We start from the raw sequence: 24,578 nt of genomic DNA on the forward strand, positions 1-24,578 counted from the left end.
CTGCCTAGTAGATTTTAAGTGGGTACCAAGTTGAGCAGGGTAAATTTTGAAATCTCAGCTGCTTTAATCAGGTTTGGCTTCATCAAGCTTGGTTTAGGGTAGGTTGCACGAGTTATAGGTGGAACGGGAGCGGGTGCTTTAGGATAATATAAAGATACCATAATGTCCGCAATTGTTAAAATGAATTCTGAGGCACAGTTGCTACTACAATTAGTGAACAGAACTTCATAATGCACTTGTTCAATTTGTGCAGCATTTGGCTGCTTTTACCCTGGGTTCAGGGAGCGGTGCCCCCAACTACAGATCACGAAAGTTTCATTATAGAGTATGATGAGGTAAGTGTCTCACTACCCAAGCTCGTAAAACGGCACCTGACAGTTACATAGCAAGCCAACGGTGGACGGTCCCTCGATCTTTTGTCCACACTCGGTCTCCGGGTTGTTACTACTTTCGACCACCCTCTGTTCTCTGGTGTCACGGTCAAAACAACAAACCACAACGTCGAAGCGCTGAAGAAGCTACCAGGCGTTCTCAACGTGTGGCGCAATGGACTCGTGCAACATGTCCAGCCTGTCAAGCAAGGTCAGCTGGTGAACCACATCAATAAGCGCCAGCAGTCGTCTACATATATTAACCACACCACTCACCTTACAACTGGAGTTGCCCAGCTGCACGACCAAGGTATCAAGGGAAAGGGTGCGAAAGTTGCTGTCGTGGACCTTGGTGTTGATTACACGCATCCCGCAGTAAGTAATTCTGTACAAGAATAACTGCTCTTAGCTAAGGTTATTTCATAGCAAAGCTTGGCGGTGGTATCGGAGAACGCTTCAAGGTTAAAGGTGGCTGGAACTACAATAACAATAATGGTATGTGATGAGTACAAATTCTTGTGATACTATCAAGTTAATCAATACACAGATGACCCACGCCCGACCGACCCGGAGGTAGGACATGGAACCCATGTGGCTGGCATCATTGTTGGTCAATCCGACGAGTGAGTCTCCTAACATATAGGGTGGGAAAGTTCCGCTGATGAAGTCGCAGCTGGGTTGGAGTGGCACCTGAGGCAGATATCTACGCGTACAAACTGACCGCTGGAGGGGCAAGTTACCAGCAATATCTTCAAAAGATTTTCACACTGACTTCTTGCTAGGATGAGAGCCAAACAATCCAGGCATTCCTACGCGCTCATACGGACGGAGTAAGTTATTCTCACCTTAAAAACCTGTTTTTTTTTTTCATTCTGACTATGTCCTTGTAGTGCGATGTGATCTCGGCCAGTATTGGCGCGACGGGGGGTTGGCCCAACGGCGTCTTGGCTGAAATGGTCACCCGGCTCTCCGAAGCTGGCATGCTCATTGTCATTGCTGGTGGAAACGGCGGCGCGTCGGGGCCTTTCCTCGGCACCACCCTTTCCGCAAGCCCTGATGCTCTCGCTGTTGGTAACATTGATACCAGAGCACAGCCGTTCAAGCCTGACTATAAGACTTCTTGGCCCACCACGAACGACTTAGAGTTCAAGCCTGATATTTCTGCTCCTGGTGTCGGTGTTTATAGCACTTGGCCTGGGGGACGCTTCAAACTTCTCTCGGGCACATCTATGGCGACCCCTTACGTTGCCGGCGTAGCTGCTCTTTGGATTGGTGCCCGAGGGGGCCGTCGGGTTCAAGGCAATGGCGTCGCAAAACGTCTTCGCCAGCGCATCATCAGCAGCGGTAAGCCCGTTGCGTGGCAAGTGGGAGAGGAAGACGCGAATCCCGCCAGACACGCCCCTGTTTTCCAAGTCGGGACTGGTCTCGTGAATGCCATCGACGTGCTGAACACCAAAACGCAGGTTGAAGGTGAAAAGATGAACCTCAACGACACAACTCATTTCAACGCAGAACATTCACTCACGATTATCAATCGGGACAATGTGACTATTACGTATAACCTAACAGTTCAGCAAGACAGTGCTATCATTGCATTTACTGCCCAGAACGACGGAATCCTCACGCCTACAAACTCTCTAAACATGGTACCCATGGACCTCTCAACAGAGGTCACCTTCCCTGCTGCGCTTACTCTTCAGCCAGGACAGAAGATGAACGTCCCGTGAGTGTTTGCTTCTTAAGTCTTTGTGGACGCATTAATAAATGTGAAAATAGTATAACCTTCACCAATCCTCTGGAGATGGGCTGGCCAAACATGGACACCAGTAGGCCTATATACGGCGGCAAGGTCATAATCCGCAGCAGTAGCGGTGAAAGACTCGCAGTTCCTTTCAATGGTCTCGGTTTTGATTTCAAAGAGGGAACCAAACCCTGGGTCGTCAAGGACCCCATGAACTGGCCACCACAAATCTTCCGCCAGCGTGGCGAGTTACCTTTCCAGAACGACTCGACATTTTCATTCAACCTAAGTGTTGCCGCTCAAGACTTCCCCATATTTCGGTTCAGTTTGCTAGTTAAGACACGAGAACTCCGATGGGACATTTTTGAGGCCAATTATACTGAAGCTCTTTGGTCGTACCCTCCACAGGTCGATATCAATGGCTATGTAGGTTCTGCGACAGCCTACAGGAATGCAGATGACTTGTGGTACGGGCAGCCATTCGACCCGGCAACGTCAAATGCCCAGGATGTTTTACCATTCCCGATGTATGACACGACGAAGTCACTGAGCATCCAAGATTTCCCTTGGTTCGGCCAACTTGCTAATGGAGCGCAAATTGGTAATGGTAAATATAGAATGCGCATTGCCAGTCTAGCACCCTTTGGTAACCCAAAGAAGGCCGATGATTGGTGGGTTTATAAAGACTTGCCTTTGCTTACAGTTGCTAGGTAGATAGGCGTATGGAGATAGACATAAGGTCTGTTGAATAGTACCAATAGGCATCGCATGTTCAAAGATGGGGAACCCAAACTGATACACATTCATGTGTAATGGGACATATTGGAAAATAAATCATCTGCCAAATGGTCAGACTAAGAGGGTGCTTTCTTTGGATATTCGTGTTAGGATTAGATAAGAACAACAACACTGTAGAGTTGGTACTGTGTCTTCAAAGATCGTGTCGCAGAAATTTTAGAATAGACACGCTAGTTTAGTTCGCAGATTCCGCATTAATTCCGAGCGAACGCTGCATTTAAACCCAGGAGGACAGGCAGAAATGGTTAAACAGGATGTGGATTTCTTTACTCCACACCAAGCTGAAAAAGTATTCTTTGCAGTTGCATTACAACGGTTTAGGAAACAAATCTGCAGTGAGAGACAAAATAGGATAATTGACCCAGTTATTCTCGCCTGAGACTTCTACCCCGCCCTTGCGACGGTTAAATTTAAGACCTATGTCTGCGGCCAATTGATTTACATCGGCGGTCTAATTCACCGTTCTCTTGCCTGCCGGAATTAGTTTAACCATCAATAAGCCACCAGACCTAGATGTCGCAGGTCTTGAGATACACAGCACCAAAAGAAGTACTTAGGGCCTAATGGGCGTCGTTAAGTTGAAGTCAACCACCCATAACGACTTTCACTTCTCTGTACTCTATCGGCCAATCAACATGTTGGGAAGGACCCTTACCCTTTGGGCATACATCTTTGGGATAGCCCATGCTGTTTCTCGCACCACCCCTCCCTTAGGTGCCAAGATTGTGTCTAAATCTGGAGCTTTCTATTCATCTGTTAGTTCATGTACCCAGAGGGGCACAGACAGAAGTTATGCAGTTTATGGAGATACAACTAATCTAACGAATTACTTAGCTGCAACAAGCTATTGACTCGATTGATCCCGCATCGACCGATACCACAACAATCTTTATTCAGCCAGGCAACTACACGGGTCAGACAGTCATAAACTCGGGATTTCTCGGCAAGATATCCATTTACGGATATACAAATGACGATCAGACCTTTGCGGCTAATGAGGTCGTACTCTCTGCTGGTGCATCTTCGGCCTCGTCTGGCGGCAACGAACAGAGTGGCACCTTGCGTATACGGTCCGATAATGTCTCTGTATATAATGTTCTCCTCGAAAACACAGCCGGCGATGCTGGTCCTTCCCATGCCGTCTCTATAAACAATGACAAGATTGGCTTCTACGGAGTCGCCTTTACAGGATGGCAGGACACTCTTTACGGGAGAAATGGGCGAGCGGTTTTCAAGAACTCATACGTCGACGGCGCTGTCGACTTTATATACGGCGGCGGAAGTTTGTGGTTTGATACATCCGAGATTGCCGTCAAGAGAGCTGCAGGCGGTTACATCACAGCATCGGGCCGAACCTCTAATGACTCTGGGTGGTTTGTTATTAACAATTCAAGGATCACTTCTGCAGCGGGAGTAAACGTGAAACCGGGAAGCGTTTTCCTGGGCCGGCCTTGGCGTGATCATGCACGTGTCGTCTTCCAACACTCCAACCTTAGCGACATTATTCATCCACAGGGGTGGAACCCTTGGGACAAGGCTCCTAACTTCGGGAATATATTTTATGGAGAATACGGTAACTTCGGCCCTGGCGCGGAGACGGCTCGCCGAGTGGAATGGAGTCATCAGCTCGAAGAATCTGTCAGCATTGATGAAGCTGTCAAGGATTGGGAACAATTTGTCGACATTCAGTATTGGAACGGCGCGGGGGAGAACTGCGAATCTAACCTCAATGATCCTTGTGGCGGTATTGGTTTCGACGGCTGTATGAAGTGCGCAGCTGGGTCGATCTGTAAATACTGGAATGGTGAGTTCGCTCTTGCCCCTTAACATCCCCCGACGTTTGCTAATGCACGGCTTGAGATTGGTATTCTCAATGCGTGAAGCTTTGATTATAGTGGGGCACTATCAGGGGTGGCATCCGCTGTCATACCAGGTCCTGATTGAGAGCCTTATCAATGTTATTTGAATTGGAACGGTTGATGAATTAGGCTGTGAATGATGAACAAGAGGCCGTCTTTTCTTTTTCTTTTTCTGGTGCCTGCCTCGAATCGGCTGTAACCTGACAATTCATCAACGGCACCCATGGCCCCATCTATCAATCGTTCCTCAGGATAGGTACCATGCGGAGTGCGAAGGTGAAGGATGGAGAAGGAGGTATCGAGGTCCTTCCGGCTGTAGTGGATGTCGATTCCTGAAAAAATGCCCAGTTCATTCCCAGCTGTAGCGAATGCATTCATGGGAATACTGCAGTGAGCTCTAATGCAGGTTGTTGTAGCATATTCATCCCAGGCGCTAGCGTTCACGGCTGGAAGACTAGCAAGGTTTGACGTCGTATCAGATACAATTCCCTTGTTCGAGTGCGAAAATGACCGCTCCCGCCTGGATTTTCCGAGAGACTCGTCTTGTCGATTGCCTCGCTTAGTTTTCGTGTGGCTTCTAAGGGGTTCCCGTAGTCTGATACCAGAAGTAATGTAATCTATGTGCTCTCGTATATCAAGAGACACATGACAATCATCCGCAGCGACCGTCTTACTGCCAGATGCAAGGTACTCGTACTCAAAAGTCGGCGCCTAAAAGATCTTTCACCTTATGGGCATGTGCATCAAATTGGATCCACTGTTTGTTGGCCGAAAGGGATATGACATGGGCGGCAAAACCAGCGCTAACAAGCCATATTTGAACGGACTCTATGGCTGTTGTAGAAGGGGAAAACATTTCAATTACCTCTTCTCCAGACATGTGTTTCCCGTAATATGGCGATGTTGGGTTTGATATGATATTTCCTTCAGATAAGGGCTTCCAGATTTTGGTTTCTTCCAAGGTCACTTACATGGCCAGTAAATGACGCAACCCAGCTTCAAGATTCTGTTGAACCAGACCAATCCGCATTGGAAGCAGTGCGTGAGCTGGAACTTTGCTTCCTTTAGTTCACTTTATTTTCTCACGGACACTCTGACGTTCATGAAGTACATAGGCAGCAGCCTTGCGTCTGTTTTTCGTGTTTATGACAACATTACCTGGCTCGGTAACGGCAAGAGAAAAGACTTCAAGTGCAGAAAGACAAATAATCACGGTATCGAAATGTAGGAGCTGCATCGTTGGCGAATAATTTAATATTACACTACGATAGTTTTTCTTGTTTTGCTAGCTGGTCGGCATCCCTTCAATTATTATATATAGTTTGCTTCAATCATCAAAGGGAGGGGAAGTTTGGTCTCATCTCATCAGCGGGACTACGGAGACAGCTGCATATACTTCCATAAAGATCGCTCGGAATCGGATGGATATTGTCTCCTGGAATAAGGCAATGTATCATGCCGTTTACATACCAGAAGATGAAACTTTAATTATGTGATTTTTTCCCGAAGGTAATTGAGCTTAAATATTAAGTTGAAAATCTCTCCAAATGTGACATGCATTGTGTTCCACATTTGTTCACTTAGGGTTGCCTAAAACCCATCATGTCCGCCTTTATGTCTGTTAACCATGAGAGCTGTGTAAACATCACCTTCGCCACCGTATTTAGTATCATATTGGACAAATTCTTTTTCAACATGGAACCCAAGCCGTTGATAAAGCCCTACTCCGGCTTTCATTGCATGAATAAAAATATCCAAGCCTAGGCCTTCCGCTTGCTTCATACCGCTCTGTACTAGTGCACTGCCGACCCCCTTGCCCTGGTTGTCTGGATGGACAGCCAGGTAGTCTAGGCCTACTCGGAGCCATTAAAAAAAGAGACATCTGCTGGGGATGAAGAGTAGACATACGTAAGTAAGACTGCTTGCCAAGTATTTCGTTCTTCGCCTTACAGATCGGGATGAGTAGCTCGTCTGACTCTTCGTTTGGGTCCCAGTGAGTTGTCTGGGCCACTCGCTGGATCTCGGCTTCTTCCTCGGCGCTGACAGCTGGTACCATGGCTTCTGACCACACTGGTGTACCGTCGGTGTTCTTCGAATGGGAAGAGGGCAGATACCAACGAGCGAAGCCTACGATACGCCCAGTTGCCGCATCAACGGCCTTCTGCTGTCGCTTCGTCTCGGAGTCGCTTATGAGGTTCCTCGGTGTGCGCTTAGCTACCTGGGAAATGTGGTACTCGAGGGTCCGATGGCGCCAAGCCAGCCTCCAATGCGGATCCGCCCAAAAAGCGGGAATGTTGTTGTTGGTCAGCTCATCGCTGTCTGCAACAGTGCAGCCCGCGATGATAAAGTCGGTTTTGGTAGCCATGGGACGGAAAACCATCGAGAGCAGAATGACAAAATCAGAGGAACAGCGAATCAGAGCTTGAGGCTTTTGAGGGATTTATTCCCTTATGGCTTGCAAAGGCTACTAGTTATAGTATGATAAAGTCATAGCTTCGGCTGCGGCAACTACATCCTTGTAGGACTGGCTGCTAGCCCATCTGTGGTGAAGCAAAGTGCTGAACGTAGGCATGTATTCAAAGTAGTAGATTGAGTGGCTTGTCTTCTCCTAACTATACTATGGAACGATATCGTGCCTAAATATGTTTTGTGGGCGAAGCGGAATAAAGATATTCCGGTTATTCCATTTCGGGATTATCCCTACAGGCGATATATGGGTCACGTGATGGTGAGGCTGCGCACTTCGCCTCGAAGGCATCACGACATACCCCCCTAGACGCGCAAAAACATCAACAACAGCGAGAACGAAATTTTTGAAAATCGGAGCAAAAACGGCCCCAAATACGCGTGCTCGCGGCCAGGCCACAGAGCCCCCTTCGATGCAATGCCATCCTCGGCCTTGATTCTACGTCCCAAAGGGGCCCAAGATGGCCGCAGAGCACGCCCCGACTACAATGAAAAACTTGAGAGCAAGCCGCAAAATACGACATATCAATAGACAACACTGTTACCACCACCACAGGCGAGCCACAAGCCGCTACACGAAGCACTAAGACTGCGCCCAAACAATCAACTTCAACACAACAGCCGCCGACAGGTTTTGGGTCACCTGTCACCCCCGACAAAGTTTGCAACGTCCCACAACGACGAAGATGAGTCCGACAGAACAGTATCACCTTCCGCACGGAGAAAGCACCAGGCATTAGGCATGCTACGATCGATGCCACACAATACTACAGACCACAGACAGACTGGTCCCCTGTCGCCCCTTTTGCGAAGAAGGATTGGTGTCCCTTCAACGCGCGACAATGTCTGCGGAATCTGTGCGGGAGCTCTCATACCCAGTAATCGAACATGTCGGAGTCAGTGGAGCATTGTGCTTCGTGGAAGACCCTTGGGCCAATGTGGTGGAGGGCAATAGTGGTCAACAGGCAAGAAACAAGAGGCCACATAGGAACCCGGCAGGAGGCAACAAAGAATTTACAGATGCAACTGAGAAAACGGCATATACAAGTCCGGGAGGATACGGACAAAACAAAGAGACAAAGCTGAGCGCTGGGGGGAGACTGTAGGTACAAAGAACCAGATACGGTGCTACCAGCACCAACTGAACCGAAGCAGGAGGACGCAAAACAAGCATTCTAGAGAGCAACACAAAAGCGAGAAAGCAGACAGGAGAGCAACACACTTCTTCAACAGAGGGCACAAACACACAGAATAGAGAACATAGTGGGGAGCTTGGGGATAGCTGGCCCTGATGCAACATCAGGGCGAAGTGGGGCGTCGCTGTTCATTGTCGACGCTTCGGCTACCTGCCAAACCCCGCTTTCCGGGCATAGCTGCTGGCATAAGAGCGGCTTCATAACCGAGTAGGAATAAATCAATCAATCAATCAATCAAGCTTACTCACCCAGAGGGAGAAAAACATCAACAACAGCGAGAACGAAATTTTTGAAAACAGCATCAAATTGATCAAACCACGCCCGCTCGCGCTCTCAGAGGTCACTTTGGGCATAATGTCATCCTCGGCATTGATTCTGCTCCCAAAGAGCCTGCTCGTGGCCGCGGGCGGGCTCTGACCACGAAAAATTCGAGAGCAAGCCACAAAGTATGACACGTCAATAGACAACACCATCGACACCACCGCGGTTGAGTCACGGGCTATCACGTGAGCACAACGACCAAGCCCAAACAAACATCAACACCACAGCCACCGATAGGTTATGGGTCGCCTATCACCCCCGACAAAGTTTGCAACGTCCCGCGACAACAACGACGACAAGCCCGACAGAACGGTATCACCTCCTGCATAGAGAAAGCACCAGACACCAGGCATGCTACGATCGATGCCACAAAATACTACAGTTTGCAGACAGATTGGTCCCCTGTCGCCCCCTCCGCGAAGAAGGATTGTCGCCCCTTCAACGTATGACAATGTCTGCGGAATCTGTGTACGAGCTCTCATACTTAGTAATCGGACGAATCGAAGCGGTTGGAGCATTGTGTTTTGCGGATTGAGTCCGACTCCAGGCGGTGGATGGAGGTGGTGGTCGAAAGATGGAAACATAGAGCCACATAGGAACCCAGCATGAGGCAACAAAAAGATTTACAGATTCAACTGAGATATAGCACATGCGAGTCTGAGAGGATGCGGACAAGATAAAGAGACGAAGCTGAGGGCTGGGGGGAGACTATAGGTATACAGAACCAGACATGGTGCCTAGCACCAACAGAACCGAAGTAGGAGGACGCGAAAGAAGGATTCTAGAAGGCAACACCAAGCGAGAGAGCAGGCAGGAGGACAACAATCTTCAACAGAGGGCATAAACACACAAGAATAGATAGCATAGTGGGAGCTTGGGGACAGCTGGTCCTGATCCAACAACAGGGCGAAGTGGGGCGTCGCGGTTTATCGTCGATGCTTCGGCTGTCTGCCAAACCCCGCTTTCCGGGCATAGCTGCTAGCATAAGAGCGGCTTCATAACCGTGTAGGAATCAATCAATCAATCAATTACTCACCCAGAGAAAAAGCCGTTTTACTTCTAGTTAATGCTGCCTATACCTTGGTCAGTAACCACACATACAAACAGATCAACTACCACAGGTGGGTCATTCTCCTACATAAAAAAATTCAAAACAATTAGTCCGCAAGTAAAGACAATAAAGGCTCTATAAAATAGAAGAATGTTATCTTCGTAATGTTTAAATACAGCCTTTGTACTGTTTAGTATCAAGAGCTTGTTATTAACTGATATAACGTGTGGAACTCGTTCCTTAATCGCGAGGCGTTGTCCTCGTCACAGACAATAACCGTAGATTCAGATTCTATAGCTATCTCAAGCAATCACGCACGACCCCATCAGCGATGCAGCAAACAACCCTGCTGGCGATGACTCATCCATGAGTGCGGGCTGAGTACTGAGGCACGACATTGTGTACTATGCCTTCAACCTAGGGAAATTTGAGTTCCGTCATCCCTCAAAGGCGCGAGTTAAGCTGGCCGTCTTACCCATCCTGTATATCTACTGGGAGAAGACAGCCATGATAAGCCGCACTTCGAGATCTCTCTGATGTGTTTTCCGCCAGGAAGAGCACCAAGGCAAACCATCTAGCAATGTTACATAGCACTCGCACCTCCAAGCGCCAGTAATCATGCATGTGTTATTTGATCTATCTCGGCATTTGCTGCGCCGTCGGTAATCTCACGGGCATTTTATAAGATCTGTACAACTTAACGTCGTTGAACGTGTTTTCTAACTTGCAGACCACCTAATTCTTGAGGTGGTTTTGACCCATAGGTTGGTATCATCGGCAGAAAGCTTTTTTTCGGTATAATCAATGCCTGTTACAAGCCCTTCCGCGTAATCATGATTAACAACACGACGATGGTATATTCCATGGGGAACGGGATAGTCTTCTTAATAACAGAGGACCAAAAAACATACAACACTGGGCATTCGCCGGTCGTCACCGACCCGACTACTACTCCAGCCCTCATTGGCTTGTCTATGGGAGAGCGGACGGGATCCCGAGTTCTCCAATGGGTATGGCCGTATGTGCAAGTTCAAGGACACACGACGATCTATGTAACAATGGGAGAGCAACAACACCGTCCCGACTTGAAACTGGTGCAAGCCTCGAAACCACTGCTAGCTTCTATACAGACCTCTTTCATAGCCTTTTGCCGTTTCTTAATTGATTATAATCATTTCCTTTTCAACTAGGTTGTTAATATGCATCGTCGTTGATTGGCTTCTACGTCATCTCTAGCCGTTGACCCCAGACTCAACCTAGGAATCAACTCTTTATTACTACTGACCATAATTACTTTAGTAAGGCTGTAATAGGGTCTTTCGAGTTTAGGGATGGAAATTACCCACGGGCGCCCAAGTTTGGGTTGCCCATATCCAACCCATGGGTAGTTTGGGTTACCCAAACAGCCCATGGGTTAACCCTACTAAAATAGCCCATAACCCAAATACCCATGGGTAATTTAGGCCTTAGTAAATAACCTAAACTAACCCATGGGTAGTTTGGGCTTGACCCAGAATTACCTATAAGTACTTTTTATAAGTAGATACTAGTAAAAGTGACTTCATTATGGGTACCCAAAACAGCCTACAACCCAAACCTCCCATAATATGGGTACCCAAAATTACCCACTACCCATGAAAATAACCCACGGGTACCCATAGGTTTTATTCTATTGTTTTGGGTAACTTAAACTACCTAGCCCAAGCTACGGGTACCCATGGGCACCCGCGGTTTGGGTAATTTCCATCCCTATTTCGAGTTCTACTCCCGTAAGACTTGTAGGGTTACTTACTTTTCGTTCTCTTATAATTGCTAGCTATAGCTTGCTGCTCAAACAGCGCTATACGTGAAGTAGTATCGGGTTCCTAGTAGAAGTCAGCGCGACTTTCTTCATCGTGAGGAATACCAGGTCCACTTTAAAGTAGTCTTATGCAACACGGCAATGAAGCAATATTCTCATCAAGCTCCCAATCCTTTTAAGGCATCTTGGTATCTAAGGTTCTTAGCAGTAGCGAGTGCATTAGCGACCCATTGAACGAGCTGTCGACGGATGGCGTTGAGGGTCATTTGGAATACCCGCATTACGAACGATTTCAGGCACCGATGAGACAACAAAAATTGGTAATAGGAAAACGCTTTGTTAAACCTAAAATCTGCACGAATATCTGGGTAAACCCTACTATGTCGAAGGATCATACAGCCGACGAAAGGACACGCCAAGCCGAGCTGCTAGCTGGCTTTGGTAAGCAGCTATAGCAATGTCTCTCAACGTTACGGTAGGACTGAAACAGGGGCCGGATCTGTGGCCTCTCACGAACAACAAAACACCCAACCCACACAAACCACCATGTCTGTAAAGAGCACATATGAGGGGGCGAATTGCTGATTCGTCACCACAGGCCTAAAAGCAAAGGAAATAATGCTAATCGATATACGCCTGTTAATAGTTATGAGGCCTTCTGCGTGAGCGTATTTAATAACGACGCGAAAGTATTCTTAATAGAGTTCGGGATAGTCTTTCTAAATTATAGATAGAAGAAAAGACTGCAATCGCGGTCTCTATTCATCAGCCAAGTACCAAAAGTTTGCTAATGCCTAGGCGCTTCCGAGACTAGTATTCCAAGGCAAATTGGCTGGGGTAAGAATCTAGTTTCAGCCAGTTGCATTGCCATTCTGGCACTTGGCACACCCAAGCGTTGCTGATCCGCCTCTTTCCACAACGCAGAGGATCTCATCAGCCCGGAGAAAGAAACTCAAGTTGATAATGATGGTTCATCCTCACGATGGGTATAGATCATGACAACCCTGTGTGTATCCGGTGCCCGACTTACTACTTCACTGGCGACGATGTAACAGCTTTGACTTCAACAGTTCTTCCGTCTGAACTCTAGCCGGAAGTCCCCAACTCTAGGATGGCGTTGCGTATAATGCGTAGCCCTCTAGTAGCTTTGTTTCTCTTTGATCTTCAAGCAAAGCGCCGAAGACCCTTTCCATTTCCTTGTTGCATTCGCCTTTTAGCCGGAGATCTAATCATTAGTGGTTATCCTAACTGGACGTGGGTATCAATAATCTTGTAGAGCGTGATTGTTTAAAAGCAACTTTAACCTACAAAACAATCACATACGACCATACCCACTGGAAAACTCGGGATCCCGTCCGCTCTCCCATAGATAAGCCAGTGAGGGCCGGATTAGTAGTTGGGTCGGTGACGACCAGCGAATACCTGGTGTTGTATGTTTTTGCCATTTGTTTTTGCTACCATTTTATTTTGTCTCCACCGTGCTGTCTTCTTGCTGGTGGGTGACGAACGCAAGCTAAGCTTAGCGATCAATTTCGCCATCGCTGGCCAAGCCACACCTGGTACTAGTAAGAGGACTCGAAAACGCCTGACAAGGTTGTTTAGGAGAGTAGAGGGAGACAGGAATTAGGTTTCTACATCCATCTCCCAGGGCCTTGCTGAAACCATCGAGGATGCAATTGAGCGCAAGAGCTATCGGTGTAATAGTGTGGCCTATCAGCAAGGTGCCTAAGACTTTTTATCTACCTTGAAGTCAAAATCGCGCTGAACTTGGGCAAGCAGACGATTTCACGTTCACTGGAGTGAATAAATGAGATGCTTTCGCGGGATGATGGTGAACAGGACTGAAGTTAGTAGAGCGAATTCATGATTAGAATTGTCAGTTTTGTAGAGGCTGCTACTTGAGACTATTGCTCGTTATCCAATACATATCTGCCATCAAGTGCTTACATTGTGTTACTGTTTTGGCAGGTTTTAGGCCATTTTGATAATAAGACGAATACCTAGCTCACGTTAAAGGCAATGCAAGACAAGGGGAGTTAATAGCAGAGGTGGGTAGCCGGCCAGGTTGTAACCACATAGTCAGATGCTTTACAAAATGCCTAGAAAATATGCTTGACTTCACGCAGCAGTTTCTGTAGGTTTGTATTGATAGAATACTGTATGAACGGAATCGTAAGTATAGAAGTTGAAATAAACTCTAGTATTGATAGGAAGACCTCTTTATCGATACTCTGAGACGAAAAGTGGGTATTTGAAGTCTCTCTGATGGAAGCCTAGAATTTTACTGAGAGGTTCTGGCCAAAAGAAATCAAACGCAGCCCTCCTAATTCCATATTATAGTAAGTTGATTATTGATGAGGCTTGATTTTCCAGCGACTTGGCAAAATAAAATTGGTTCTGGCAATACCTTACTGCTTTATGGGCTGCTCAAAATACTATGCTGGTGCCTCTGGCCTCATATTATGAGACTCATTAATCCATTGTTGCGTAGAAGTATCCAGAAAAAGCGCCGCTCGTAACGATGGAAAAGCGCAATTGCGCGAAAGCGATCGACCGTATGACTTCGAAGCAAGATATAAGAAAGCCGGCGACGTTAGTGCAGCTCAAGTTCAGCAAGACAACCATCGATATGTGATAATGGGTGGTAGGATTACTAGGGCTGGACTAAGGGTGCACGCCGGCACGGGGAGTATGGCGGGTAAGGCCCGGGGCGACGGCTGGACGTTGGCACTGCATAAACCTTGAGACACCATATCATCTATACCCAAGGCTCAAAGACTAGCGCAAGGTGTGATGCTTGCCTCCGGGAGACGTAACACTGTACGCAAGCTGTCAGTTCAGGGACAAGCATGGTTGCTTTTGCTGATCGAGCCGCCGTCATATGGGCCAAAGCCGCATATGGCCGGGCGGAAGTAGGCGACGGCGACCACTTATGTTTCTAGCTGGCCCCAGCGACAGTGAGCCGCATTGAGAAGACCCGGAGGCACAAAATATTTGTTTGGTGACATCGCTAAGGAGGGGCTATTCCGTCCTCGTCAGAAAGCAGCGCTTATAGACGTATTATTTGGGCCTCGTTTGCTGGCAATCGAAAATTTCCCGCTATATAACCTAGCGTTTGGCCATGTGAAGTATTATGGCTAAGACATGATCTACGATGGGATTCCTTGTCGAAGTAGCTTTTTAAACCTTCGAGACGGAGTTCTTGGGTTATAGTCAGTTACTCATAGGATGCGAGGGTGTCGTCTGCATGAAATGTGTTTGGAAAATTGGGGGGACATTCAGCGGTAGCTACCCTACTTAATAGCGACTTCTCAAAATCTTCCTTGTTTAGCTACGGTCTGCTGGCAAAATGAAAGGGTTGGTCTATTATTATCAAATCCAGATGTGAGAGACGCGAAGTCGCCAGGGCGCCATTTCCATGTTAAGGGTCACGATGATACAAGCTATCATGATTAAGTGTTTGAAGAGCTTGACATTGGTCACCTAAACTCTATATGTACTCCATAGAATATAGTGATAAAATTATCATACAAATACGACGTAACGATATTAGTTTTGCAATTGGTCTATGCTATAAGTAATAATGTCAGCCTGCGACAAACTACTTAACGATCGAGTGAAAGAGATTACTTAGGGAAATTTGGCTCCTCTATCTTCTACAAGATGAGAGTGAGATGCTTTGCCAGGCACCTCAAGTGCAATTGGGTGTGTCGCAGCATGTGATGCCGTAGCCGGAGTTGGGACGCCAGCCGCAATTTTTAAGTCCGCCACCGCAGGGGCCGCCATTGAAGCCAGGGAAGCCAGGGTCTCCAGGGGATCGAACGGAGCAGCGAGCCTCGACACCGGTGCTGGCGGCAAGGAGTACTGCAACAAGGCTAATAATATGCTTAGAGAAGTACATCTTAGTAGATGATGGCGTTTTGCTGTATGTAAGAAATTGTAAAGAGAAGGAGGGCACAGTTCTTGCAAAATTGCTGTGCCAGATGCTAGCTTTTTATTGCTTTGACTGAGCGGCTATCCATTGGTTATGTATAGTAGTGCTAACTTGTGTAGTTAAACAGAGATAGCTTATCCCAAACTATGAGTAACGGCTCTAATAGATTTTCGCAAGTGCACGGGCGCCATAACTTTTAACTATCGGGATGATTAAGATTCCATGTGACATATAAATTAAGTATGACCGGTTTGAAGGCTCTAGTTTGTGTCGGATGTCAGCACTACGCATCAGAAACAAGAGTCATGGATGTTGACATAGACTTCCTATGACTGTCCTGACTAGTGTTCTGTAACGTTAAAAGTGGATCTTACATTTCGCGACTGTGGTTTATATTCTATCGACTGCCACATGGATCCATTCTCGCGGGCGGGGTAAGGACAGTCAAAGGTCATTTGGGTGCTAGGTCTGTTGACTTGTGTATTTCAACTTAGGCTTCACATCTTCTCCATAAGCTTTCAGCTCCGGCAGAAGTTCTACTAATCGTTAAAGTATATTATGCTTTATTCCTTCCATGCTTTGACAGCTGACGTAGAGATGTAGGTTTTGAAGTTCTCCCAGCCGGGGCACTATGCCAAGAGGATAAGGCAGACGGCTCCCCACCAGTCCAAGTCAGCCTAACCGCTCCAAATTAAGCAAAGATCGCTGCTTAATCTCACCGAAGAAGAAATTTCAGCTCCGGCGGATCGTTCATAGCCCAATAGTATGCTTGTATATTAGTTGAGGGTGGCATAGTAGCCAAAGGACCAGTGCTCGAAGATACCCCGCTCGCAGTGCCACTTTCTCCCTCATCCTCGTCGCCGCTGCTCGGTTCAATGTCAACGTCATAAGCGTCATTGTTCTTGTCCAGCGGCCACACCCATCCGGCGGTCCTCTCCTGCACCGCGCGCACTCGGTCATCCGTTGTCTGGCATGTGCAATCTCTCAGCGGTTCGGCCGTACAGACGCGGGTCCCCGCCGGTGCAGCGCACTGGAAGTCGCTGCATTCGACGTGATTTGGGAGAGGGCAGCATCTGCAGCCCGCGAGGATGAGGTGGCGACCGCTGGAAGGCTCAGTGAAGGGGTTTTCGTTGCTGCAGAGATACTGTGTGGCGCATTGGTGCCGGGCGCCTTGACAATTTGTGTCGTCACAACCTGGTTTGGGTGAGACGGGACATTGCTGAATCTCAGCCAAACGAAGCGGCGTTGCGATGCTGTCGGCCTGACTCGCGGTGTTGTTGTCGTTGTTCTTTTGAATGCTTTGTGCGCCAGGCGTCAAGGCGACCAACAAGCTTAAAGTATAGCAAAGGTGACGCATATTTGCAAGCATCGACATGGATGAGTTCAAGTCGTAAAGCTTAAGAGATGTAACTAGTGCATGCAGAAAATCAATGTGCGCTGCCTGCAAAGTGGTATTGTCACGTAGCGAAATTGAAATGTCAAGAAACGATTTATTTTGAATCTCACATAAGATGATTTCTAATTGGCTCTTTCACGTGACCAATTCTTGCGTTCTCTGTTGCCTCATGAAAAGCCCGACTTGACTATGCTAGAATACTGCAAATGATTCATTGCACGATATACAGACGCATAATTGTTCAGAGTATATAAATGCATCCATTACGATAGCTTTCTTTACCCTCTGATTCTATCCTTTGTGTAGCCTCTATGTAACTAAACCACTTGGCCCCAAACGCGTGGGAAAATCCGTGAAGCACGTCGCTTAGATGTTGACTGCGGCGGCTGAATACCCGAGGGTTGCAGTGTCGTTGGGTTCACGACGCCTGTACTCCAATAGGTTGCCCTTCCCTGGATTTGAAGGTATAATGCTGTGTCAATCTTGTAGTCAGCACAATGATCTGTGCCACGCTGTAAACTCTTTTGGTCTAGATAGTTACCTTTGGCCAGGATCGTCGGGCAGTCAGCTCGCGTTAGGGGTGTTGCACCGAGTCTGATAGCTGCCGGATTATCGCGGTTTTCGTTCATCCAGACACACATTTCATAACCATAGATTTTGTTCTGCTGAATGGGCGGTACCGGACTATCCGTGATTAACGCTCTCCTGTGAGCCGGCGGAGCCGCTGTGACATGTTTAGAAACCTTTCCCCCTCAGAGATGCCCGCTTATGCAAACTTACAGCCGCCAAGCGCATGCATCAACTCATGCAAGATAGTTTCCGACAAGGGCTTCAGATTGTCGAGAGCAGGGTGACTTTGGCGAAGACCGTCCCTGTTCACCACGTCGAGAGCTCGATGGTCGAGCGGAGAACGTTGGGGGGGATCCCACCGTTTGCTGTTGACGTGAATGTGAGTTTGCCTGCTATAGTCGGCAATGTCGCCATTAGGCATTGTTTCCCTAGAACCTTTTTTTCAAAATTAGAATCTTCCACGGTTGTTTCAAGAGTTCGAGTACTTCAAATCATACGTACCGATTGTCGTGAAGGATCCCGACCCTGGACGTCCCGGTTGAGGCATGCTGCCTCCTGCGACCCGAAGAATAGGAACGTTCTGCGTCGTGTCCGTAGAGTCTTGATAGTAGTAAGCTGTGTCGCTCCACACCTCTTGTGTCGCACCATTACTATCCATGTACTCGACCTTTCTGATGAAGTCTGCTCTGCAGTAGAACGTAATTTCTCTGTCGATATTGGCAATATTTACTACGCGGTTGTAGAGAACTTGCGGTAATTCTTGTTAACCAGTGAAGCCATGTAATTACCCAAAAATGGCATGCTTACATTGTAGTCTTGTCACATCGCCATTTCTGAAAAGTGGATTGAATGCTGCTGCGGTAGTGTCCGTGTCAAGGTTGCTGATTTGATTCATTGCATCTGCAGAAAATTGTTAGCAGGCTTTCAAATTAGTATACTGTAGTCTGTTTGTACTTCTTGCCATTTTGATAGCCTCCTGAATAGCATCCTCAATTCTCCTCTGCGCTATTCGATCATTGCAAACATGTTGATATGTAGCGAGACATCTTGTTGCCAGCGTTACCAGCAGAAAGAGTGAGAAAAGCATTTCGGCCTATGTCAAATGTTGAAGCCGATTACACATGGCAGTGGGAAAAGAGAGAGAATATTGGGGACCCTGTCGGATAACCGTGACTGTAAACTGCGATCTCAAATTGTAGGAAAGGCTCTGCACTAGTACTTTAACTCAGGTGATTTGCTTTCTGCTGCTTACATGTCTGACTTCATTGCCCCTGGCATTGCCAAGACGCCAATAGCTGACTGCAGCTTCGTTTTGGCCCCCATGTTTCTCCGGCAATATAATTATAGCCCCCACGACGATCTCGCAGGAAGGGGCGCGGTTGAAGCGGCTGTGTCTGTACAAATACAGGTACTGGAAAAAGGGTTTAATCCTTCTAGCCTTGGGTGTCTCTCATTTCGTACCAGTGACGACTTTTAAGTGTGCTATTCTGGCCAACCTATTTTGATGTAGACTCATTTAGCCGACGATCAACTCCAAGTGTAGATAGCGGGGCCGTCTTTTGTCACCTTAAGGCTCACTCAATACTATGAGCTGCATCATTAGCGCCGGAACAACTGAATTGACTATTCTTAGCATTTCTCAACAAAAAGGTGCTACTGTGCCGTGGGATGTAGATTGTAAAGAGCACTTCTCTTCAGCGAACTTAAAGTCAGCACATATCGCTTACTGTTTTCGATGTCCCTCAGTTCTACGTACCCGTTGTTGACCAAGGCATGCTGTGTTCTATCCAGAGACAGTGTTCACGATGTTCAAAAAGCTCACACGATTCTTGGCACTGCCGAACCGAGACCTGGATCTCAGTTCGCACAAGGTCAATGAGACGGGGTCTGCCGAGATTCGACGGGCTTTTACTGCGGCTCTCCCGCGAGAAACAGGTAAATTTGGGACCAGTTCCGAATACAAGAAAAGTACGACTCTTGAGGTGGGCAAAAGGCAAGACTACGCAAATCAAATCCCCTTTGTCTTTTGTCCAGAAGCTGCACGGAGACCGCCCAAGCACTGCGATCAATGCGGCGGCGACAGCTACCATCACGGAATCTGCAACGACCTCCTGCTATCTGGACGCCAGACCTACTCGTGTTTGGATTTTGGTTACAATTGCCAGGGTTACTATTGCAAGTGTACGCATGAGGGCCAGGACCACAATCCCCAAGTTACCTCAACCACGGTGGTCAATGGCCAGACCGGTACCGTCATCTATGAGCCAATTACACTCACTCAATACTCCAAGTTGCGATATCATACTACTGTAACAGTGACTGAGGTCGCTACTTCGACTGCCTCTGACGGTGGTGTTGGTTTGGAGACTGCTCTGGCTGTTGTCTTCGCCGGGGGCATCGGCTGGATTGCCATATGTAAGTCATTCACAGATTCAAGACAGCGACTGAAGACGGAATAAGATTCTAACCATGTATAGCCGAGTCGGGCGGAGCTGCGGCAGTTGCCGCCTTGAGGCCCCCAAATCAAAAGCCAGAAGACGCCGATGAAGACGATAGATCTTGCATGAGGGACCCTGAAGAGGATTGCCCCAACTGTGGTGGATCTGATGGCAATGGTCTCTGCTCCAGTGGTGACCAAGCCGGTTGTCCTTGTGAGGAAAAGCAAAATTGTCCCAATGAACCTCCTCGATGCTCAGACGAGCAGTGCGGCGGTGATGTAAGTAATATTCTGAAAATGGTTCACAATCTTTAGAGGAGATCTGCTTACATCATTGAATCATAGAACGGTCAATGGCAATGCTCAGCCGCGGGTGAGATCAATGGTTGTCATTGTTGCCCGGAGACGCCACCAATCTGCACGCACAGCGACTGCGTGGGCAATAGTCTACAAATGTGCACAGCTCCCAAGTGGGAGGAATGCGGCTGCATGGTCTTCACGGACCCTGGTGAGCTGGACGTTGGAGATGAATACGATGGCGTCAGCGATCCCGTTGCCCGTACCTCTTCTATGTCTTCAGTTGCCGGCTATGTCTTCACTGCCGTGTGGGATGCAAACTATTCGAACGTAATTGGATACCCTACTGCTCTCCCTGGCCCTGGTCGCTCCGTCCTACAGTACCGAGAAACCGAGCGAGGCAAATCTGTCAAAAAGGGTACAAAACTCCGAATTCTGCCAGTGGGAGATTCCATTACCGTAGGCTTCCTGAGCGATCGCAATGGGGGTGATGGAAATGGATATCGAGGGCAATTGAAAAATGATCTATCTGGTGAGTTCTACCGTCTTCCACCAGAAAGGATAATCAAACTTACGGCTGTATAGGCGATGAGGTGATCTTTGCCGGCACTGAACGTTCAGGGACCATGAGAAATGGTAACTATGTAGGACTCAACCCTTTCCGATGTCGGTAAGACAGTGATTGACGTAGTGATTTCTATAGGCTGCGTGGTCTGGACAGACTATCCAGTACATTGCAAATCACGTCGGACCATCTCTTGAGCAACGCCCCAATATCATTCTTCTGGCAGCAGGGACAAACGACATGAACCCCAACCCAAACATATCAAAGGAAGGAAACGACCCTAGGGGAGCAGCGGACCGTTTGGGTCGGCTCATTGACAAGATGATTGAGGCGTGTCCTGACGCCACTATCATCGTTGCCATGATAATCGACACATGTAACCAGGACCAGTCGCCGAGAACGCGGCAGTTTCAACAGCTTATTCCCGGTGTGGTACGGTCTCGCAGAGACGACGGGCAACACGTGCTAGCCGCCGACTTCACCACGTTCCAGACGAGCAATCTACAAGACTGCATCCACCCGACCAACGACGGTTATAAGCTCATGGGCGATTACTGGTACAGCTTCATCCACCAGATTCCCAAGAGCTGGATCGAGGACCCAGTCGGACCCGATCCTATCGACGATGACGACGGAGAAAATGGCGGCATTGACCAGAATATCCCGCCTCCGGATTGGGGTAGAAGTCCCATTCAGGTTACGTCCAAAGAGGAGGTGCGCGAGGCCGCCGAGTGGGCTCGAGGAGGCTTCGATCGTCCCGTTGCGTGCCGTGACGTGCCCAACTGGCGCGCCACGGGGAAGATTGCCCTGGGCCTCGAGCGCAACGGCGACTGGAAGTACCACAGGAACTGGGTCGCTGAAGGAGAAGTGGCCTCGGGCCTGGGATGGGACGAACGATATGTTCGGCTGCACGACATGAATGGCGATGGGAAAGCAGGTGAGTGTTTTATATATTGTCTGTCAAAAAGTCTGGGGTCCAGCAGTTGACATGTCAAGATTACGTCTGGATTCATCCCAACACGGGAGAAATTCGTTGCTGGCTGAACAATCTCCCTAAACCATGGTCGCCCGCCGGAAACAACAATAGCATCATCGGGAGCGGAGTTGGCCCAGCAAAAACTATCTACTTGGCGGTAAGCATTCTTCATAGGATAGCCAAAAGTGACGTAGCTGACACCCTGTAGGACATGAATGGCGACGGGGTAAGTGACCTACTAAGGGAACGTTGGTGAGCCAGAAAATTAAACTGACACTTATAGATGGACGATTACCTGGTGGTGGATCCTAGAGACGGCTCAGTCAGAGTCTGGTGGAACTACGGGCCAGACGAGAATTGGGTCAACGGCTGGAAATTTGTCGCTGGCGGTGAGATTGCCTCGGGAGTTCCACACGCCAACCTCGAGACCTTGAGATTCCCGGACATCAACGGTGATGGACGGGCCGATTATGTATACATAGGAGAGCATGGTTCCTTGAAGCATCACATGAACACAGGTTCTCCTGGGGGGCAGGATGTGCTATTTCATGCGATGGGTGGTATTGCCACCGGTGCCGTTGACGACATCTCACGATTGGTGTTTGCCGATGTAAGTGAAAGCGACCAACTATGATACAGGATACAAAATGCTGACGAGGAAACCCAAGATGAACGGCGACGGTCGAGATGGTATGTGTCTCTCTGATTTGCCTTGCGTATGCGGTGCATTTTCTTAACATTTGATAGACTACCTTATATGGGATGACGATGGGGGTTTAACAGGCTTTCTAAATCAGCCGACCAACCGAGAAGGAGTGCCTCTTTACATCAATCAAGGGCCTGCCAAAACCATCGCTGAAGGGATCCAAAAGCCGCCCAGCACCATCCGCCTGGCAGATATGGATGGAGATGGAAAAGACGACTATGTATATGTCGGCGACAACGGCGCCCTTTCCGTCTGGTACAACCGTGGCAGAACTGCAGATCACATGTCCATTGACGGCTTACGCTTTGCCGACATTGATGGTGACGGAATCGATGACTACATCTGGCTTGATCCTGATTCTGGGGCTCCGACAGTTTAGTAAGTGCATCAGCTTACTAGGTTTTACTATATCATGTCAGCGCTGACAGCCCACAGCATCAACTCCGGCATCAATGACGCTGACTCTCTTGGTTGGACATGGCGGCCAGCAAATGGCGGCAATCCCATTGCAACGGGAGCAGCCCCGGCATCTCAAGTAGTTTTCGGAGACATTGATGGGTGAGTCCGCCCACCTTCAGCAGGTGCCTGATGACCAATGAAACACTAACAACGGTCGGGAATCAGAGACAGGCTGGATGATTATCTGGATTTGGATCCCAAGACCGGCCTACTAAAGGCGTATCTCAACCTTGGATTCGACGTTGTCGACCGCAGTTGGCCATTCAGACCAATTGGCACCATCGCTTCTGGTCTTGGGCCTGGTCACAGAGTTCGGATAGCGGATATTGACGGCGACGGGGTGAGTAAAAGACTTCCTCCTTGTTCCCCACAATGTAAGCGTTATCTGAGGAGACTAACAAGTTCTTCATCGCTTTCCAGCGCGACGATTACATCCTCCTGAAACCTAATGGCGGCACCACCATCTACCGCAACATCTACGCGCCGGGCAACGATGGCAATAAATACCGCGCCATGCCTGACGCCGACGCCTCCGGAATCGGCCAGTCTCCCGACGAGATTGATTTCGTCGACATCGACGGTGATGGTCGCGCCGATTACGTGTGGACTCGCAAACTTGATGGCCGCGTACGGGTCTGGTATAACCAATACCCGACGAAGCCGACGTGGCGGGAAGGAGGAGAGATTGCGGGCGGCGTGGGCACTTCCGGGGCTAACGTAAGGTATGCAAAGCTGCAAGGCACGGGCCGCGCCGACTACGTAGCCGTGGACCCAAAGACGGGCGCCCTGGGTGCATGGCTGGGCGGATGTCGAGACCCGGATACTACTGCTAAGAAGAATCGCGTGTCGATTGGGCGCGGGACGCGGGGAGCGCCCGGGAAAGATTATGAGCACGTATGGGTGGTTAAGATGCATCCGGAAGGCGAAGAAGATAGCGGCGGGTTCTGCAAGCCGGATGGGGCGCAGCCGTATGAGTTTAACGATGTGGACCCCCGCGACTGGCCTACAGCGATCTGGAAGATACCAAAACTCTTTGGTAGCCAGTGCTTTTACGTTGGAGGTCGGGACCGCATCGGGCAGATGGTGTGTGATGGTGTAAGAGGGACACGATGTTTTCGGGATCCGAGAGCAGGTGTTGGGCCTGGCTGTGATGAGGCAGTGTCTGGTACTCGGCTAATTATATGCGAATGGTGACCAGGTATATTTTGTATATTAAAGAATTACTGTGAGATTTATGATTTGATATATTTTAAACTCTTTCAACCTTCTAGAGAAACAGCTTATCATAAACACGTCCTTCACAGGTTATCCTAGAAGTATATACTTTCTATGGGTTGAGTAAGTTGGTATCCGCTGGCAGTTGTGGGCCTAGCTGTCAGATTGAGCGCGCTACGCGAGGCTTCGGCAACGCTCGGCAGAACACTATTTCCGAGCGCCGAGCCCCGGGTCAGGGGGTGGCATACCCCCTTCCCTACGCGCCCCTGAAGGGCCCTTAGACAGTTACACACATAACGGAATATACATCGTTCTGAACCCTCAATTCGACAATTAACAGTCTGATACGTGCTGCGTTTACGTTAAACGCCGCCACCATCTATTCTACGCATACGAAAGCCCTTTCTACGCGCCCAATT

At 48.5% G+C, this 24,578-nt stretch overlaps 7 protein-coding genes across 7 annotated transcripts, besides 2 other annotated features; 4 read left to right on the plus strand and 3 right to left on the minus strand.

Annotated features, from left to right (window-relative positions):
- Positions 1 to 230: 230 nt before the first annotated feature.
- On the plus strand, positions 231 to 2,826 carry CTRU02_213455 (subtilisin-like protease; the record flags this gene model as incomplete). Its single annotated transcript, XM_070206055.1, has 8 exons — positions 231 to 335; positions 387 to 746; positions 803 to 866; positions 919 to 994; positions 1,045 to 1,102; positions 1,154 to 1,201; positions 1,262 to 2,094; positions 2,148 to 2,826. 8 exons carry the CDS (start codon positions 231 to 233, stop codon positions 2,824 to 2,826), a joined length of 2,223 nt encoding a protein of 740 aa, XP_070060448.1.
- A 719-nt stretch (positions 2,827 to 3,545) lies between these two features.
- Positions 3,546 to 4,737, plus strand: CTRU02_213456 (pectinesterase; the record flags this gene model as incomplete). Its single annotated transcript, XM_036731686.2, has 2 exons — positions 3,546 to 3,665; positions 3,745 to 4,737. 2 exons carry the CDS (start codon positions 3,546 to 3,548, stop codon positions 4,735 to 4,737), a joined length of 1,113 nt encoding a protein of 370 aa, XP_036576685.2.
- Positions 4,738 to 6,359: 1,622 nt separating this feature from the next.
- CTRU02_213457 (acetyltransferase) lies at positions 6,360 to 7,134 on the minus strand (the record flags this gene model as incomplete). Its single annotated transcript, XM_036731687.2, has 2 exons — positions 6,360 to 6,622; positions 6,678 to 7,134. The coding sequence occupies 2 exons, from the start codon at positions 7,132 to 7,134 to the stop codon at positions 6,360 to 6,362; spliced, it is 720 nt and encodes a 239-aa protein (XP_036576686.2).
- A 1,833-nt stretch (positions 7,135 to 8,967) lies between these two features.
- Positions 8,968 to 9,336, minus strand: CTRU02_213458 (uncharacterized protein; the record flags this gene model as incomplete). The annotated part of the gene is made up of 1 exon (XM_036731688.1): positions 8,968 to 9,336. The coding sequence occupies one exon, from the start codon at positions 9,334 to 9,336 to the stop codon at positions 8,968 to 8,970; it is 369 nt and encodes a 122-aa protein (XP_036576687.1).
- A 1,441-nt stretch (positions 9,337 to 10,777) lies between these two features.
- Positions 10,778 to 10,993: a sequence feature (Protein overlapping with rRNA (CTRU02_213459, KAL0932506.1) was converted to a misc_feature.).
- Positions 10,994 to 12,908: 1,915 nt separating this feature from the next.
- Positions 12,909 to 13,049: a sequence feature (Protein overlapping with rRNA (CTRU02_213460, KAL0932507.1) was converted to a misc_feature.).
- Positions 13,050 to 16,253: 3,204 nt separating this feature from the next.
- On the minus strand, positions 16,254 to 16,913 carry CTRU02_213461 (uncharacterized protein; the record flags this gene model as incomplete). Its single annotated transcript, XM_036731689.1, has 1 exon — positions 16,254 to 16,913. One exon carries the CDS (start codon positions 16,911 to 16,913, stop codon positions 16,254 to 16,256), a length of 660 nt encoding a protein of 219 aa, XP_036576688.1.
- A 2,778-nt stretch (positions 16,914 to 19,691) lies between these two features.
- On the plus strand, positions 19,692 to 19,817 carry CTRU02_213462 (uncharacterized protein; the record flags this gene model as incomplete). Its single annotated transcript, XM_036731691.1, has 1 exon — positions 19,692 to 19,817. The coding sequence occupies one exon, from the start codon at positions 19,692 to 19,694 to the stop codon at positions 19,815 to 19,817; it is 126 nt and encodes a 41-aa protein (XP_036576690.1).
- Positions 19,818 to 20,394: 577 nt separating this feature from the next.
- CTRU02_213463 (uncharacterized protein) lies at positions 20,395 to 24,121 on the plus strand (the record flags this gene model as incomplete). Its single annotated transcript, XM_070206056.1, has 12 exons — positions 20,395 to 20,770; positions 20,824 to 20,882; positions 20,942 to 21,740; positions 21,800 to 21,936; positions 21,988 to 22,005; positions 22,063 to 22,389; positions 22,448 to 22,469; positions 22,527 to 22,863; positions 22,921 to 23,043; positions 23,110 to 23,284; positions 23,365 to 24,027; positions 24,077 to 24,121. 12 exons carry the CDS (start codon positions 20,395 to 20,397, stop codon positions 24,119 to 24,121), a joined length of 3,081 nt encoding a protein of 1,026 aa, XP_070060449.1.
- Between the last annotated feature and the right edge of the window lie 457 nt (positions 24,122 to 24,578).

The sequence above is a fragment of the Colletotrichum truncatum genome (assembly GCF_014235925.2).
Source record: "Colletotrichum truncatum strain CMES1059 chromosome Unknown Contig_0009, whole genome shotgun sequence".
Classification (NCBI taxonomy): Eukaryota; Fungi; Ascomycota; class Sordariomycetes; order Glomerellales; family Glomerellaceae; genus Colletotrichum; species Colletotrichum truncatum.